We start from the raw sequence: 16,866 nt of genomic DNA, 5'->3' as shown, positions 1-16,866 counted from the left end.
CCCGTCGGAGGCGGCAGCCCTCTCCTCCCATTGGGAGGTGGTCCTGGCAGTCGCGGCCGATCTCCCCTTCGGTTGGCTGAGGCGGATGTCGCTCAGCACAGCGCGCCCGCCCTCCGCGGGAACAGGAGCGAGACCCCTCCCGCCGGCCGGAGCGCTCGGAGTTCTGATTGGTTGCCGCGGACAAAGACGGGGGGAGCGGCTGTCAATCACGGTAGGGGCGCGCCTGGCGCCCCCAGCTGGCCGGGGGGGGGCGCTGCGCCTGCGGGGGCGGGGTGGGGCGGGGATCGGACCGTCCGCTCCCGGAACGCGTGGCCACGGCGGCGCGTTTCCTGCCCGACCGGACCGTCCGCTCCCGGAACAGTCGGACACTGCTCGGGGTGGCGCTTCCCCCGCCCCGATTCCTGGCGGAAGTGGAGGGAGGCGGCGGTGGCGGTGATGGCTCTGCCCGGTGCCCCCGCCCCGGCCCCGGCCGCGGCCCCGGCGCCGCCGCCGCCGCCCACCGTGCTGATGGCGGTGCGGGCGGGGCTGGCGCAGCCCCCCCGCCTCCTGTCGCTGCCCGCCGCCGCCACGCTCCGCCTGCAGCTCAGCGTCGAACCGGCGGCCGGCGGGCAGCGCCGCTTCCGCCTGGGCTTGCGGCACCTGGAGGCGGGCGGCGGCGCGGTGAGACCGGGGGCCCCCACGATGGGGTGGGGGTGGGGACTGGGGGGTCGTCCCGCCCCCGGTGTCCGACTGCTTTCCCGGTGGGCAGCCCTCCGGTGCGGGGACATCCGGGGCTCCCCTACCCGGGCCTGGCGGATCGGGCCCGACGCCCGGGGGGGGGATCGGGTGGCGGGGGGCGGTGTTCCCAGGGCTGTGCCCCCTCCATGTCCCTCTGTCGATCCCTGCCTGGGGCTGCCCGCGTTCCCACCAGCCGCCAGAACCCCCCATGTCCGACACCCCCCCCCCTCCCCCCCATGTCCACACCACCCCTCCGTGTCCACCCCCCCATGCCCACAGCTGGAGGGGCTTCGGGAAGGAGCTGAGCTGCTGCCCCCTCCCCCCCACCTGCTCCTGCCTGCACTGGCAGGGGGCTTCAGGGGGAGGGGGGCGGGGAGCTGGTTTCTGGGCATCTCCACGGGGCTCCAGGCCCCCCAGGTTTTTGGCAGAGATCCTCTGTGCTGTGCCAAAGGGCTGCCGGCTGCCGCCGCTGCTCTGCTTCCCCCCAGCCTCCGTCCAGGCTGGGCGCTGGAGCTGGGGGGGGGGGGGGGGGGGGGGCGGGGCAGGAGCGCTGGGGAGGAGAAGGGGATTGCTTGTGGGAGACGGGGGCTCTGAAGCCTCGCACGGGGTGTCTGCGCCGTGTCCCCCTGCTGCCCTCGCCTCCTTTGTCCTGCTGCTGCACCACTTCTGTGTTATCCAGTGGTGGGGTGGTTTGCCAGGGGTGTGGGGGACTCACACCCACCTTCCAAGAGTAGCTGGTCTGGCCCCCTGCTATGGGTAGGGACAAGGACACCTCCCAGCAGACCAGGCTGCTCCCAGCCCCGTCCAACCTGGCCTTGAGCTCCCAGGGATGGGGCACCCACAGCTGCTCTGGGCAGCCTGTGCCAGCGCCTCGCCACCCTCACAGTAACACATTTCTTCCTTGTGTCCACCCTACATCTCCCCCTTTCAGGTCAAAGCCGCCCCCCCCCGGTCCTGTCGCCCCAGGCCCTGCTAAAAAGCCCGTCCCCACCTTCCTACAGCCCCTGTAGGCACCGAGTGGCCGCAGCCAGGTCTCCCCGCAGCCTCCTCTGCTCCGGGCTGAGCCCCCCCAGCTCTCCCAGCCTTTCCCCGCAGCAGAGGGCTTCCAGCCCTCGGACCAGCTCCGTGTCCCTCCCCCGGCCCCGCTCCAGCAGGTCCCTGCCTGGCTTGTGCTGGGGACCCTCGAGCTGGGCGCAGTGCTCCGGGGGGTCTCCCCAGAGCGGAGCAGAGGGGCAGAATCCCCTCCCTCGCCCTGCCGGCCACGCCGCTCGGGGTGCAGCCCAGGAGCCGGTTGGGTTTCTGGGCTGTGAGCGCACGTTGCCGGCTCGTGCCCCGTTTGTCACCTCCCTGGTCCTTCTCCGCAGGGCTGCTCCCCCCGTCCCCCCCAGCCTGTGTTGGTACAGGGGGTACGGCCCCGACCCAGCGCAGAACCATGCACTTGGCCCTGTTGAGCCTCACGAGGCTCCCACAGACGCACCCTTCCAGCCTGCCCAGGCCCCTGCCTCAGGAGCAGACCCGCTCCTGGCTGATCTATCCCCGATAAGCTCAGCTCCAGGGGCCGCCAAATGTGGGCTGAGACCTTTTCTCCTGCCTGACACACTAAGGCTGGGCCATTCCACTGAGCCCCTGGTGCCTGCTGCCTTGCATTCAGTGCCTTTCCTCTCCCTGTGTGCTCTGGGTCCTGCTTTGTGCCATGCTGGAAGTCTTCCCGCTCTGTGTCACCACTCCCAGTGCCGGGGAGGTGCTCTGGAACCAGGGGTGGAGGCAACGGTGCTGTCGCTCCCTGTCCAGTTATGCTTCCTGCCACCCTGACCCACGCTGGCTGCTCCGTCACCGCCGCCGTCGCTCCTGCAGTTAGCTTGAACCTGGGTTTCGGTTTCTGCTGGAGCGTGGCGGGGCTGGGGCACGTGCCTGCCCGGCCATGGCTCAGCCCAGGAGGCGGGCGATGGCCTGAGCCAAGAGGCGGCCTGAAAGGGAAACGCAGAGTCCCTGGCAGGATCCCCACTCTCCTTCTCCCCTCTCAAGGTCAGAGCGCTGCGGGGAGTGGTGACACATGGCAGCTGAGCCGTCCTCCTCACCGGAGCACAGCGTCTGGCCCGTTTGCCCTTGGGAGAAGCGTGCTGGTCCCGTTCTCATCCTGGCTCAGGCATGGAGGGCAGCGCTGGGCCGGCCCTGGGTGGCAAATGGTGTCGGAGCAGCTGCTCAGCCCCGCGGCAGCCTGAGTGCCGCCTGGCTGCTGGTGTCAAACCCGGCAGTGCCGCGCGTCCTCTTGGCCTCAGTTTGCCACCGTGGGATTAATGGGGCTGGCTGCCCGCCCACCCTGACCTGGCGTTACGGAAGGGCTCCGGCACGGGATCCCTGCCCGGGATCTGGCTGGCAGGCAGCTCCCACCGGGAAGGAGCCCAGGCTGTGCCTGCGGGAAGGGAGTCGGCTCTCGGGGCAGCCAGAGGTGCCTTCTGCTGGCTCCAGGGAGCACTCGGCCCTCGGAGGGCTGTGAGCTGGGAGAAGAAGGGGGATGAAGTTGTGGGTCGGTTGTACTTCCAACTGGTACAGCTGCAGAGGCTGGAGGCAAGAGGCTCCTCATCCTCAGGAGAGGTTAAACAGCCAAAAATTCCCACCTGAGCACTGGGCTGATGGCTCAGTGGCTCCCAGATGTGCCTGTCACCTGGGGCTCTGCAGCCCACCTACCTGCTCCCACCACCTCCCGTGCCTTCCCTGGTACTCGCTGGGGATGGTGGCTGCTCCCCTGGTTGGCCCTTGGCACAACTGCAGGAGCTGGCAGCTCCGGACACCCAGTGAATCGAAATCTTCTTTTCCTGAGTGTTTTCCTAACAGCTTGGAGGTGGAAGCAGCAGGGAGGGATGCAAGGCCACAGCTGACACGGCCATGTGTCAGGGACTTCTGGGTCGGGAGGTGGCCCTCACAAGGGTGTGTCCTAGGGTAGAAGTTTAAAATCGAAGGAAGGAAACGAGCAGTTTCTCTCAAACTTCCTTCCAGCCCCCCATCTCCGGAGGGGCAGGCAGTGCTTGCCAGTTTCCCGGGTGGCTCTGCAGGGCCCGTCCCCGTGCCCCGGCTCCTCCCGAGCTGCCATTTTACCAGAAGCGGAATCGAAAGCTCTGATGTGAAGCCGAGACGGGTGTCAGCTGCGGGAGAAGCGGGTCTGGGGCACCCCGAGGATAGCCGGGGCACCCCGAGGATAGCCGGGGCTCCCTTGCCGGAGGCTGGTCCTGCTTGCTGTGGTCAGCGGAGAGCTGGCGGAGCCCATCTGTCTGCTGGGGGGACAGGGAAAGCTGAGCCCTGCCTGAGGTGCGTGTGTGTGGGGAAGGGTTTTCCCAAGGCTCGTTAAAGCGGGGAGGAACCGGCTTCCTCCAAGAACTGGTGTCATGGCAGCCCGAGTCGTCTCAGATGTCTCCTGCGCTGTGGTTCTGGCAGAAGGGAAGAGGCGAGGGGTGTGGGCAGCCGGCAGAGACGGCCCTGCTTGTGCAGGGTGACCGGGGATGACCCAGCAAGTGCCAGGTCGATGGATACACACAGGTGGCAGCCCTCGGTGTTCTGTGGTGGCCTCTGGCCAGGGTGGAGGGTGTGAGACTGCAGGGTGGCTGTTGAGCAGCGGTGGGGCTTGGCGGCAGCCCTGGGCACGGAGGGTCGGCGTTTTGGGCTGGGTTTGTGGCGCTGGGTGTGTGGTTTGGCACCCGGGGATGGAGAGTTGCGCTTGGCTTGGTGTGTGTGCCTGTCCATGCTTATCTCCTGGGAGGAGACCGTGGTGGAGGTGAGGAGAGGGGCAGCTTGTGTCCCCAGGTCCTGGCTTGGATGCCGTGCCGGGGGGGTTGCCCCCTTGCCCGGTGTACCGTCTGCATGCGGTGTGTCCTCATCCTGGCTCCATTGTGGTGTGACCCTTTCGTCCTGCTTCCCCCAGAACATCGCCGAGTTCGACCTGAAGGATATCTCGTACAGGGTGAAGAGCCCCACCTGCCATGAGCTGGCGCTGCTCACCTCCTTGGATGAGCCCATGGTTTTTAACTTCGAGGAGGAGCGGGAGGCACAGAAGTGGTGGACGATCGTGAGCAGCTCTCTGCGGGAGGTGCAGAAAGGTCAGTGCAGGCAGGCGGCTGCCTGAGGGCTGGCAGGGACCCAGGCAGTCTGCCTGCTGCCAGGAGGGTTCTGCCAGGCTTTCCTCAGCCCTGACAGCCAAGGTACCCAACTAGGAGGCAAGGCTGGGACTGGTCATGCTGCAAAATAATTCAGGTGTGCGATACCAGCTGCTCCCAGCTCCCCCAGTGCCGGGGCAGCATCTCAGCCCACTCCATCTCTGGGGCATTAACTCCTGCACATGGGGAGAGGAACGTTCAGAGTGTTCCTGCATGTGTTGGAGCATCTGAGGGAGCCCCAGGAGAAAGGAGGTGATGCAGGTAGTGACGTGGGAACAGGGATGACTGTCCCAGGTTGTGTGATCGAAGGAAAAGCAGCACCAGGAGGGCCTGGGGAGCCAGAGGAACATGGTGCATCTTTGCTGCCCGTACCCCAGCGATTCTGGAAGCTCAGGGGAGCAGCGGCCAAAGGCTTTGCAGAGATGGTGGGCTGTTGGTGCTGCTCTCCGAGTGCTCTCGGCCCTTGGGATGTGGATTAAGGTCGCTGTTACCTTCATGTCGAGCAACCTTATGTAGCCCAGGGCTTCCTGGTGCATCTGTCCCCTGTGGTGAGAGTGTGGAGCCCCTTGGGGAGGGCAGTTGGTGGCAGTTGCTGCTCGGAGGGCTGGTGCTGCCCTGCTCTGATATATTCCTGGTTCCCCTCAGCCTTGGAGAGCACGCTGGAGTCTTATGCCTCATTTCTGTCCATGTCTGCGAGCGGCGCCTCTGCGAGTCAGGATCCAGATGATGCTTTTTGTTTGGAGCTTTCCAAGAAAGGTACATGATGGGGTAAGGTTTCTTGGCTCTTTTGGTATATCAGGAGTTACCAACTCTCCACAGGAGTCAGGCTCAGACCCAGGTACAGCTGCTCCCCTGCCTGTGGCTGACAAGCTTTTTTATCGTTATATCATATCATTTAGGTTGGAAAAGACTTAAGACTATCAAGTCCAACCACTAACTCAGCACTGCCAAGCCCACCGCTAAACCATGTCTCCAAGCACCACATCTGCATGTTTTTTTAAACACCTCCAGGGATGGTGGCTCCACCATCTCCCTGGGCACTCTGCTCCAGTGCTTGACAACCCTTTCAGTGAAGAAATTTTTCCTGACATCCAATCTAAACCTCCCCTGTGCAACTTGAGGCCATTTTCCTTCATCCTATCACTTCTTCCTTGGGAGAAGAGACCGATCCCACCTCACTACAGCCCCCTGTCAGGTAGTTGTAGGGAGCGATCAGGTCCCCCCTCAGCCTCCTTTTCTCCAGGCTGAGCACCCCCAGCTCCCCCAGCTGCCCTTCATCAGACCTGTGCTCCAGCCCTTCCTCGGCTCCGTTGCCCGTCTCTGGACACGCTCCAGCCCCCCAGTCTTGCAGTCAGGGGCCCAAGACTGAACCCAGGATTCGAGGTGCGGCCCCACCAGCACCAACTATAAGGGGACAATCGCTGCCTGGTCCTGCTGGCCACAGTATTTCTGATGCAAGCCAGGATGGCTTCTTGGCCACCTGGCTACACTGCTCTAGCGGGACAGAAGCACGTGCCAAGGGTGGGCTGGGGGCTGTGTGTCCCGGGAGGTGGCTGTGGGCGTTTGGGTCAGCCAAGCTGTGCAGGAAGGGACAGAAGTAAGTTCCTGGTGGCCCCCAAAATTTCCCTCAGTGCTCTCAACTGCATGGCTGCGGTGCCACAGCTGCTCCTCCTGCCTCAGCTGCTCGCTGGCTGTGCAGCAAGCGTGTTTCCAAGGAGCCTTGTACAGAGCTCCTGCTGCCATTCTGCGCTGTTTCCACACTGAACTGAACCAGAATTGCTGATTATAGATGTGAAGCTGTGGCACACACAGTCTCGGGTCCCTCTGGGTGCTGGCTTTGCCGGTGATGTGGGTGGCAGTGGTTGTGCCGTGCCCTGGGGAGGGTGTTTACAGACTGGCTACTGCTTTACGATTCTCCCTCTCCCCACTGCTGCAGAGGACCTGGCACTGAACCTCGCCCAGGCAATCGAGTACGGAGATGAGGAGGCGGCCTCGCAGTGTGCCGTGGCCCTGGCTCGCCAGCAAGCCACGCTCAGTATCCTCTGGAAGGAGACCAACTACCCCACGGATCATATCAGGTGAGCACCTCCGGCCATCGCGTTCTCGGAGCCAACGTGAGCACATCTCGTGTTCCTCTGCATCCCTGCCCCAGGTGGAGCCGTGGGCCCTGTGCCAGGGCTCCGTGCTTCCCCGCAGGCAGCTGCCTGCTGTGCTGCGAGCCTGGGGCTGTCCTGCCTGCCCAGCCAGCACCTGTCCCCTGCAGCTCTGCCCTTCTGCTGGACATTTGGGTCGCTTGCCCTGCGCTGTGTGGCCCTTGGGTCTGTCTTTTTTCATGTGTTTTTGCGTATAGCAGTGATGGTCCAGGGTGCCTGTGTGTCTGTCAGGCGCTGGCAGAGCCAGACCAGCCTCCTGCAGCTGCTGGAGCAGATCTGCTCCATGAATTCCTCTGCCCTCAGTTGGGATCGGTCCTGGCAGGAGAGGGAAACATGCAGCTGATGCTGGGGAAGCCACAGCCTTCCTGGAAAATGTGGTATCCCGGGATTTGTACTTCTTCCCTAGCTCCCAGGAGGAAGGAGGGGCGGGGGATGCAGGGACAGGATGTTGGATGCTACCAGAAAAGCCAGGAATCCAGAGGGTGAGCCCATCTGAGCGACAGGGACCTGATCCCTTGGGGTCTTCAGGCTCAGCTCGAACACAGCTGTGCCACTCTGCAGTGTGAAGGGACTGTCACCAGCCGCTGGGACAGCTTTCCCCCTGTCTGGGGGGCCTGAGGACCCCCCACCAGCAGCCTCCTTCGGTCCCTGCCACTCTCTGCCCAGGGACTGGCTCCAAAGGGTGCTGCCACATGCCACGCAGGTTTGTAAAAGGCCTCCAGGAATGTTAAAACACCAATTTTGCACCCCCACAGTGGTGGGCAGGGCCAGGCTGAGCAGATTCCGGGTAAACATCAGTAATTGTGGGGAGAGTTGTGGCTCACGGCCCTGCAGGGAGTCGGTGAGCCACAGGGCATCCCGGCCGGTGTGCTGTGCCAGGAACACCAAAACACTTCCAACAAGCTTCCTTAGAAGCCTTCAAGAAGGAAAGCAACATGCCACGGAGCAGGAGGGAGCGTCCTTTGCATGGATAACCAGATGGTGGGTGGGAGACAGGGTCGGAATGGAGAGCGGAGGCGTCTGCAGAGACAGGGCTGTTCCAGGGAGACACAAATAACCTGGAAATGGCAATAAGCCATGAGGTCTGGTCTTAGACTGGACTCATGGCTCTAAGCACTGGAACTCAACGCTGATAAATGCGAAGTGGGGCAAACAGGAAGGGTGCTGGTGGGTCCACAGCAGCAAGCGGCCATGCGGCAGACCTAGAAACAAGTGCACACATTTCAGGCAGGGCCAGCAAGACCTGCAGTGTTTGGAGTTGTGGTGGGGTGACCCTGGCTGGGCATCGGGTGACCCTGACTGGGCACCAGGCACCCACCGAAGCTGCCCCATCACTCCCCTCCTCAGCTGGATGGGAGAGAGAAAAGAAAGCGAAAGGCTCGTGGGTCGAGATGAGGACAGGGAGATCGCTCAGCAACTACCGTCACAGACAAACCAGACTCTACTCGGGGAAATTAATTTTTTTACAGATCAAATCAGAGTAGGGTAGTGAGAAATAAAAATTATATCCTAAAACACATTCCTCCCACCCCTCCCTTCTTCCCAGGCTTAACCTCACTCCCCAGTTTCCCACCTCCTCCCCCCTCCCGTGGGACACAGTCCTCCACTAGCTTCTCCAACCTGAGTCCTTCCCACGGGCTGCGGATCTCCATGACCTGCTCTGGCACAGGTCCCTTCCATGGGCTGCAGGGGGGGGATCTGCTCCCCCGTGGGCTCCATGGGCTGGGGGCACAGCCTGCCTCGGCGTGGGCTCCCCACGGGCTGCTGGGGAATCTCTGCTCCGGAACCTGGAGCCCGACCTGGGGTCTGCAGGGCTGCTGCTCTCACGTGTTCTCACTCCGCTCTCTGGCCACTGCTGTGCAGTTTTTTCCCCCCCTTCTTAATTCTGTTACCCCAGAGATACGTTATCGCTGTCACTGATAACGGGCTCATCACGGTGGCTCCGTCTGTGAGCCGGCTGGTGTTGGCCCATCGGGCACGGGGGAAGCTTCCAGCAGCCTCCCACAGTAGCCTCCCGCTACCAAAACCTTGCCACACAAACCCCCTGCAGGAGTCGTTAGGAAAAGGTGAGGGGACAAATGGGAGTTTCCAGCCCTACCTGCCTGCTTCTTGGGAAATACTTGGGAAATCCAGCTTAGATTCTGTGCTTAGCGGCATGAAACACCTTTTGCAAGAGGTCCTTAAAAGGTTCAGACTGGTCTGAAGGAGAGACAGCTGGCAGGGTGACGGGGTTCTGTGAGGGACCAGCATGGAGAGAGGGACTAAGAGGCTCAGGAAATTAGGAAGCACCTGATTTAAAGTGAGTGAAAGGAAACACACAGTGGAAGTTATTGCCAAGGCTACATGGAGGCTGCAAGGATACATAGGCTGGAAGAGAGGATAAACAAAATGAGGGAAAAACACGTTCCCCATGCAGTTCAGGATGCAACCCTCAGCAGGTGCGGGCCAGGAGCTGCTGGCAGAGGCAGGCAGGGTGAAGGCTGGGGGGTGCCTGTCCCAGTTTCCTGGGATGCAATCTATGGATCACAGTTGGAAACCCAGTGGTAGACCTTACAGGAGCCCTGCAACGGGCACCGCCTGCGGCGTTGGCTCTGCAGCTTGGAGCAGCAGGCTGAGCACGAGCAGCTGGTGCGGAGCGCGATGCCAGGACCCCACAATCCTGGCAGCCTTCCTCTCATAGCATCCATCTCTTCTCCAGCATGAAGGTCGGCGTGGAGGATGCAACATCTTCTGCAAGCATCATCATCAGGGTCCGCGCTCACACTACAATAGGAACACTCAAGCAGCAGGTACGGAGCGGTGTGAGCCCCCCGGCCTGGCTGGGAGACGGGAGCCCCGTGGTCCCTGCAGACCCCTGTTTAAATGCGTTTCCCTGCAGTATGGGAGCTGGGCTTTCCCAGCCACTTCTCCCTTTGTGGAGCTGGCTTTTCACTGGTTCTCCTGGCCCACCGACGTGTGCCAGCATGGCGTCGGCCCCCGCCAAAATGCAGCGAGCAGCTGTGGGGAAGCTGTGGCTGTGGGTTCACCTCCAAGCTTCTCCTGCTGCCCAGGTCTTCCACGATTATGGGTTCCACCCCTTGGTTCAGCGCTGGATCATCGGGCAGTGCCTGTGCGTGGATGAACGGACCGTCTCCTCCTACGGCATCCGCAGGGATGGCGACATTGCGTTCCTCTACCTGCTCTCGGCGAAGATGGCCGAGCTCACCGAGGAGCGCTACGAGGAGGACCAGGCGCGGATCATGCTCAGATCCATCTCCTCACTGACTGACACCACTGAGGAACAGCAAAACGACAACACCCTGCCCAGCACATCTCCAAAGAAAGGTCTGGCTCTCTGCCCTCCCCGTTGCCACCAGTGGGGAGGGCAGCCCAGGTCCTGCCCTGGTCCCCATGCCTTGCCGCAGCGTGGGGTGCCAGACCACAGTGGCAGCGGAGCCCTGTGCTGTGAGCTGCTGGGCTCTGCGGGACCGGCAGTGGGCTCAGCGCCGTGGGCTGGCCCAGCTGCTGCCCATGGGCTGGGGCAGGGCCGGTCCCCAGGGTCTGTGCTCCCTGCCTGGGGGCTGATCTACCCTGGAGAGAAGGGGCCCCCCTGGCACAGTGCGGCACGCTTTCGGCCAGGCCTGGCTGCCTGGTCTGGTGCTGGTCCCTGGGCTGGTTTGTAACATCGCCCTTCCCTGGCGTCTCTCCCCAGACTGGGAGAGCGAGGCCAGCAGGAAGATGGACATCGGTGAGATCAGCCAGCACTTGGACACGCTGCAGATCAACGACCTTTTCAGTGCCCAGCCTGCTGCCACGAGCCTGCCCTCCCCAGTGCAGGTACACGGCCTGTGGTGTGTCCCCGCCCTGTCACCCCCCTGCTCTGTCCCCAGGGTCCTCCCTTTCTCCCAGGCTGGGGGTGCTGGCGAAGGATGGGCGCTCCCTCCGCTTCTTGTCTCCCCCTTTCCCTCTCTCCAAAGCATTTTCTCTGACTTCTACATCTCTCGCCTGTCCCTGCAGGCGGGCTGGTCGTGTCCAAAATGCACCTTCATCAACAAACCCACGCGGCCAGGCTGCGAGATGTGCAGCACAGACCGTCCCGAGGACTATGTGGTCCCTGGCAGCTACAAGCCAGACGAGACGGAGCTTTGGAGGATGCAGCAGGAGCAGGAGGGGATCCTACAGTACCAGCAGGTAAGGGGGCTTGCTGTCCACTGCGGGGAGACGCCACGGTCCCCGCAGCCTGTGCTCAAAGACAGAGCCAGGGAGGGTTGGGCATCGGCAGGGTTTGGAGGTGTGGTGGGCACATGGATCCTGCCGCACTCTGGGAAACAGGCTGGGAAGGATCGGGAGACACCCTGAGGGGCAGCACAGGGGGCTGTTGCAGCCCCCTTCCTCATCCTGCTGAGGGGCAGCTGCTGCCTGCCCGTGCACCTCGGGGACTGGCCGAGGTGCTGCGTCGTGAGCACTGCGTCTTCTGGCTGTGAAGAGATTTCCACGGCAGCGGCAGGGATCTGGCTGCTCTTGTTTGCCTGCGGCCATACAAAGGGCTGGCAGGATCTGTGGCAGGGCAGGGATCTGTGACACTGCAGGCAAACCTTGGCAGGATGCGGCACCCCGGTCCTGCGGGTCCTCCTCTCACCTAACTGCGCCGTCTGTGGTGTTGGCAGCCCCGTGCCGAGGAGCCGTCAGGCTGCGCTTTCTCCTGTGTGCTGGAAGCTGTTTCCCATTTTGTAGAACCATGGCAGGGGGGCTCTGACGGGACCTCCCACCCCCAGTGTATGGCTGCGGGGGGAGCCCCAGCCCCCAGGTCAGGGTGCGCTGCAGGGCTCGGGGGGATCCTCTGTCTCAGCCACTGACCAAACCTTCTTTCTTTTTTCTTTTGTGCTGGGATCTCGCTAGGAAAAGGGAAGGAGAGAGGATGGCTCAGCTGCGCGCTGCGTCCTGGGCTCAGGTTCCTTGGATGACATCATCCACCTGTCCTCCGAATTCTGCTAGCCCGGCCCACCCGGACACCCTGTCCTGCCCCTCCGGCCAGGGCCCGGTGCCTGCCAGGACCCGGCGCCCACCAGCCCTGCCCTGACGTGCGCCCAGCGGCTGCCGCCGGGCCACCCCTTTGCTCAGACCCTAGAGTTGATGCGGGAATTTTCTGAGGGAGAAGAGCCAGTGGGGCCCTGGCTCAGCCACGAGCTGCTGCTGCGGGGATGGTGCCGCTCGCCCTGGTGGCTCTGGGAGCGGGGGGCTGGCAGGGGAGCATGGTGGTCTGGGCCCCTCAGGACCCTGTGAGCACGGCAGCTCCCCGGTTAACTGTGTCCAGTGCCTGCTCCTCCTGCCTGTGATGCCAGCAGGGAGGGGGCACACCCTGACCCCCTGCTGCAGCATCAGAGGAGCCTCCTGCTACCAGCAGCCCAGCCCTCTCCACCATGCCAGGCCACAGCCCCTGCTGCCAGCTGGCTCTTGGCCGTGCCACCGCTCTGCCCAGCGCCTGCCAGGCTCACGGGGAAGGGTCTGAGCCCCCTCTGGGGTAGGGATGTGGAGAGCTGAACGTGGTCGGCCCCGCTGCCACCTTCCTGCTGCCATCCTGTTCGTGAGGGCTTTTGTGAAGAGCCAGTGTGGCCAGGGGATGGCACCGTTGCCAGTGGTGCTCTGGAGGTCTCTGAGGCTCGGGGGCGAGGGGGGGGCTGTGCTCAGGGGGTCTTAGGCTCGGGGGGGCTGTGCTCTGGGGCATCTCGGGCCTGGGGTTTCTGCCTTGCTCTGTAGGCAGAGGGGCAGCATCATGGCAGGGCAACTTTGGGTGCTGGCAGGGGGTCACCGTCGGCAGGGGCCAACCCTGCGCCCTGCAGCCCCCCTCACGGGCACAAGCCCTTGCCAGGTCACTGGCCCTGTGGCGCCCATGGGAATAAGCTGGGGGCTGCTGGCTGAGGTCTGGGTCTGGGGGTGCTCGGTGCCACGCTGCGCAAGCCCTGCGCTCCCCTCAGATCTGGCACCGGGAGGGGCAGAGCTGCTCTGCCCAGACCAGTGTCCACATGGGCCCAGCAACGCGTGCGGTCATCGGCCAGGGTGCTCTGTGCCATGGGTCCCTCCAGCCACCAGCACCCTGGGTGGCCACGCGTTTGGTTGTTTCGTGTTGCACGTTGTGCTGGAAATCTCATCCCACAGCCACGCAGGGCCAGGCTTATCCTGGTGGGGAGCCACGTGTTCCCAGGGCCAGGGCAGAAAGGTGGGACCCTCGGTTGGGCTCGGGCTCCTTGGGCCCCGATGGGGCCGTGGATGGATTCTTTCCCTCATTAAAGCCTTATCCCACCATCGCGGCTCTGCCGTCTTCTTGTGCCGCCGGCAGCTCTGTGGCGTGGGGGGGTGTTCATGCAGTGAAGTGGACAAGCTTGAGAAGCAGGAACCTCAGCAGGGCCAAGTGCAAGGTCCTGCCCCTGGGTCGGGCCGTACCCCCTGTACCAACACAGGCTGGGGGGGACGGGGGGAGCAGCCCTGCGGGGAAGGACCGGGGAGGTGACAAACGGGGCAATGAGGGGCATGGACAGCAGGAGTATCCAGAGGGGCAGAATCCCTCCGCTCTGGGGAGACCCCCCGGAGCACTGCGCCCAACTCGGGGGTCCCAAGCACAAGCCAGGCAGGGACCTGCTGGAGCGGGGCCGGGGGAGGGACACGGAGCTGGTCCGAGGGCTGGAAGCCCTCTGCTGCGGGGAAAGGCTGGGAGAGCTGGGGGGGCTCAGCCCAGAGCAGAGGAGGCTGCGGGGAGACCTGGCTGCGGCCACTCGGTGCCTACAGGGGCTGTAGGAAGGTGGGGACGGGCTTTTTAGCAGGGCCTGGGGCGACAGGACCTGGGGGGCGGCTTTGAACTGAAAGGGGGAGATGTAGGGTGGGCACAAGGAAGAAATTTGTTACGCTGAGGGCGGCGAGGTGCTGGCACAGGCTGCCTGGAGCAGGGATCGATGCCCCATCCCTAGAAACATTCAGGGCCTGGCTGGACGGGGCATAGTGAAAGGTGTCCCTGCCCACGGCAGGGGTCTTGGATGGCTGCTCTTGGAGGGTTCCCCCCACTCAAACCATGATGGTTCTGTGAAATGGAAGAGCAGCTGGCCGGCACTTCCTTGCAGGGTTGCACCAGAGCCAAGCCGTCCTGAGCAGCCCACGCCAAAGCCGGCCCTCGGTGCTGCACCCTCACGGCTGCTGGTCTCGCCGGGGCAGGGCCGGTGCCGGGATGGCGCTGGGGCCCAGCGGGATGCCGTTGGCAGGGGTGTGGGGTGGGCTGGGGCCCCTTGGCAAAGTGGGGAGCCCTGCGCGGGTGATGCTCGGGAACAGGTTCATGACTGCGGTGATGGTGAAGCACCGGTGTGATGTGAAGTGTCACCAGCGCCCAAGCTCTGGCAGACTCTGCACCCGGGGAGCAGGGGCCATGTGTGGGTGATCAGGGGCGCTGCCTTTTGTACTGGCCTCCGCAACACGCACAGAAAACCACAGGCTTTAAAATATAATACAGTGCCCCCTAAACAGCCACACTGACCCTCAGGGAGTGCTGGGACCCCAGCAGCTGCCTGGGCTTGGTGCTCGCATCCCTCGGCTGCACAGGGACAGGGAAATGCCGGGGAACATCTCGGTGCCGGGTCTCACCACAGTACGTCCACCAGCAGCTGCCCCCCGCTCTGCTTCCCTTTCCTTGGGGGAGCGTGTCCCTGCAAATCCAGACACAAACCCTGAACACAGCTGTTCCTCCTGGCTCCCGAAGCTGTGGAGGACTTTGGACAAGTGTCCCCAGTCCCTTGGATGGTGGCTATGAGGGTTGTGGGAGGCGTGGAGCCATGCCAGCTTCCCTGACCAGGCTTCTTCACCGCCGGTGGGGCAGAGCCAGAGATGTCCCCTCCAGTCGGGCACCCTGGGCCACCCCCTGGGGTGGGAGGGGGGCTTGCAGGGGCAGGTGGCAGCGCTGGGGCTGGGGGCTGACTGGGACTGTTCCTCACCGGCAGGCGCTGGAGGCCGAGCGGCTGAAGAACTTCCAGCAGCTGCTGCAGCTGGAGGAGGAGGTGCTGGTGCCCAACCAGGAGGTGCTGGAGTGCCGCATCTGCTACCAGCAGGTCCCCCCCGGCGAGGGGGTGCTGCTGCGCGAGTGCCTGCACAACTTCTGCAGGTAACACCTGATGGAGCCGCCTGGTGTCCCCCCCAATCAGCGTGGTGACTGGCCCTGAGACAGACCCCTGCCATTGTGGTGACCGGCCCCTAGCCCCTGTCATTGCGGTGACCGGCAGTGACCGGCCCCGAGACCCCTGCCATCGTGGTGACCAGCCCAGAGGCCCCTGCCATCACTGTGACTGGCCCTGGGACCCCTGCCATCACTTTGACTGGCTCAGAGACCCCTCCCATCACCGTGACCAGCCCCTAGCCCCCTTCCATCACAGTGACTGGCCCAAGACCCCCATCATGGTGGTGACAGGGCGCCTGTTCCTGCAGGGAGTGCCTGCGCCAGGTGATCAACTACAGCGAGGAACCAGAGGTGGCCTGTCCCTTCCGTGACGACTCCTACGCCTGCAGCAGCCACCTCCAGGAGCGGGAGATCCGGGCGGTGAGTGCGTGCCGGGTCAGCGGAGGAGGAGGGAGGTTGGGGCCGCATCCTGACCCTGCCCGTGCCCACGCAGCTGGTGTCGCCGGACGAGTACCGGCGGTTCCTGGAGAGAGGCCTGATGCTGGCGGAGCGGCGCAGCCCCAACAGCTTCCACTGCAAGACCACCGACTGCCGCGGCTGGTGCATCTACGAGGATTCGGTGAACGAGTTCCGCTGCCCCGTCTGCCAGGCCCTCAACTGCCTGCTGTGCAAGGTGAGCCGCCATCGCGCTGCTCCAGCCTTCGGCATCGTGAGGGGGCTTGGGGGGGGGGGGGGGGGCGGCGGTGCTGAACGGTGCTGTCTCTGCACCCCCCAGGCCATCCATGAAGGGAAGAACTGCCGCCAGTACCAGGATGACCTGCGGCTCCAGGCGCAGAACGACTCGGCTGCCCGGCAGACCAACGACATGCTGCAGGTGGGAGTCCCGTGGGGGGGGAGGCAGTGGGGAGGGTGGGGGGCTGGAGTGTGTCCCCGTGTCCCTGACGGCTCTCTCTCTTCCCCCCTGCCCCCCTGCAGACCCTGGTGCAGATTGGGGAGGCCATGCATTGCCCCACCTGCTTCATCATCGTCCAGAAGAAGGATGGCTGCGACTGGATCCGCTGCACCGTCTGCCAGACCGAGATCTGCTGGGTGACCAAGGGGCCGCGCTGGGGGCCCGGGGTGAGCAATCCTGGGGGGCAGGAGGGACCCCCCTGGCTCCCCACAGCTGGGGTGGGGGCTGAGTGACCCCACGGGGCCCTGGCCCACACTCCAGTGACAGCAGAGCTGGCCCTACAGTGAGCTCCCACCCCTGACCCATGTGTCCCCCACCAGGGTCCCGGGGACACCAGTGGTGGCTGTCGCTGCAACATCAACGGACAGAGGTGCCACCCCCGGTGCCAAAACTGCCACTGAGCCCTCACCTGGCTCAGCCCCGTGGGGACGGGGACCCACCGGAGGCATTCGGCACCAGGAGCTGCTCTCCTCACGCCAAGGGATGGCCCAGCTGGAGTTGGAGCCCAAGCAGGACCCGGAGATGTTCATGGTCACAGGGCAAAGCTGCGTCCCACAGCCATGGAAGGAGAGAGGATGGACATGGGGCAGGGAGGTGTGTGTGGGGGGAGCCCTGCATTGCGGGGGCTTCATGGAGCCTCTGCTGGCAGCAAACCTCCCCCCCCAGAGGGGACTGGTGCGGCACTGGCCGTCCCAATAAAGCCATCTACATGCCACAGCCTTGCTGCTGCAGTGGGGGCGCCTGACAATTCGCCCCCCTCCAGAG

At 64.0% G+C, this 16,866-nt stretch overlaps 1 protein-coding gene across 2 annotated transcripts; it reads left to right on the top strand.

The window, feature by feature from the left end:
• The first annotated feature begins 74 nt into the window (after positions 1-74).
• Positions 75-16,816, top strand: SHARPIN (SHANK associated RH domain interactor). Of its 2 annotated transcripts, none has more exons than XM_040585757.1 (14): positions 75-211; positions 4,634-4,808; positions 5,511-5,621; positions 6,802-6,943; positions 9,717-9,807; positions 10,069-10,342; positions 10,710-10,834; positions 11,015-11,188; positions 14,977-15,137; positions 15,458-15,569; positions 15,643-15,822; positions 15,925-16,023; positions 16,125-16,268; positions 16,422-16,816. In XM_040585757.1, exons 1-14 carry the CDS (start codon positions 86-88, stop codon positions 16,500-16,502), a joined length of 1,995 nt encoding a protein of 664 aa, XP_040441691.1. In that variant the 5' UTR covers positions 75-85; the 3' UTR covers positions 16,503-16,816. The 2 variants fall into 2 exon arrangements, with proteins under 2 accessions (XP_040441691.1, XP_040441690.1); XM_040585756.1 differs by lacking the exon at positions 75-211 and adding an exon at positions 334-660.
• Positions 16,817-16,866: the final 50 nt, after the last annotated feature.

The sequence above is a fragment of the Falco naumanni genome, chromosome 3, assembly GCF_017639655.2.
Source record: "Falco naumanni isolate bFalNau1 chromosome 3, bFalNau1.pat, whole genome shotgun sequence".
Taxonomy (NCBI): domain Eukaryota; kingdom Metazoa; phylum Chordata; class Aves; order Falconiformes; family Falconidae; genus Falco; species Falco naumanni.
This window is presented reverse-complemented; position numbering and strand designations above follow the sequence as displayed.

What these genes read in the sequence shown, in the direction of transcription:
- SHARPIN (XM_040585756.1), top strand. Translation starts at nt 436, where the DNA reads ATGGCTCTGCCCGGTGCCCCCGCCCCGGCCCCGGCCGCGGCCCCGGCG. An exon ending in TCTGCGGGAGGTGCAGAAAG is followed by an intron (nt 4,809 to 5,510) that starts GTCAGTGCAGGC and finishes GGTTCCCCTCAG; the next exon opens with CCTTGGAGAGCACGCTGGAG. An exon ending in AGACCAACGACATGCTGCAG is followed by an intron (nt 16,024 to 16,124) that starts GTGGGAGTCCCG and finishes GCCCCCCTGCAG; the next exon opens with ACCCTGGTGCAGATTGGGGA.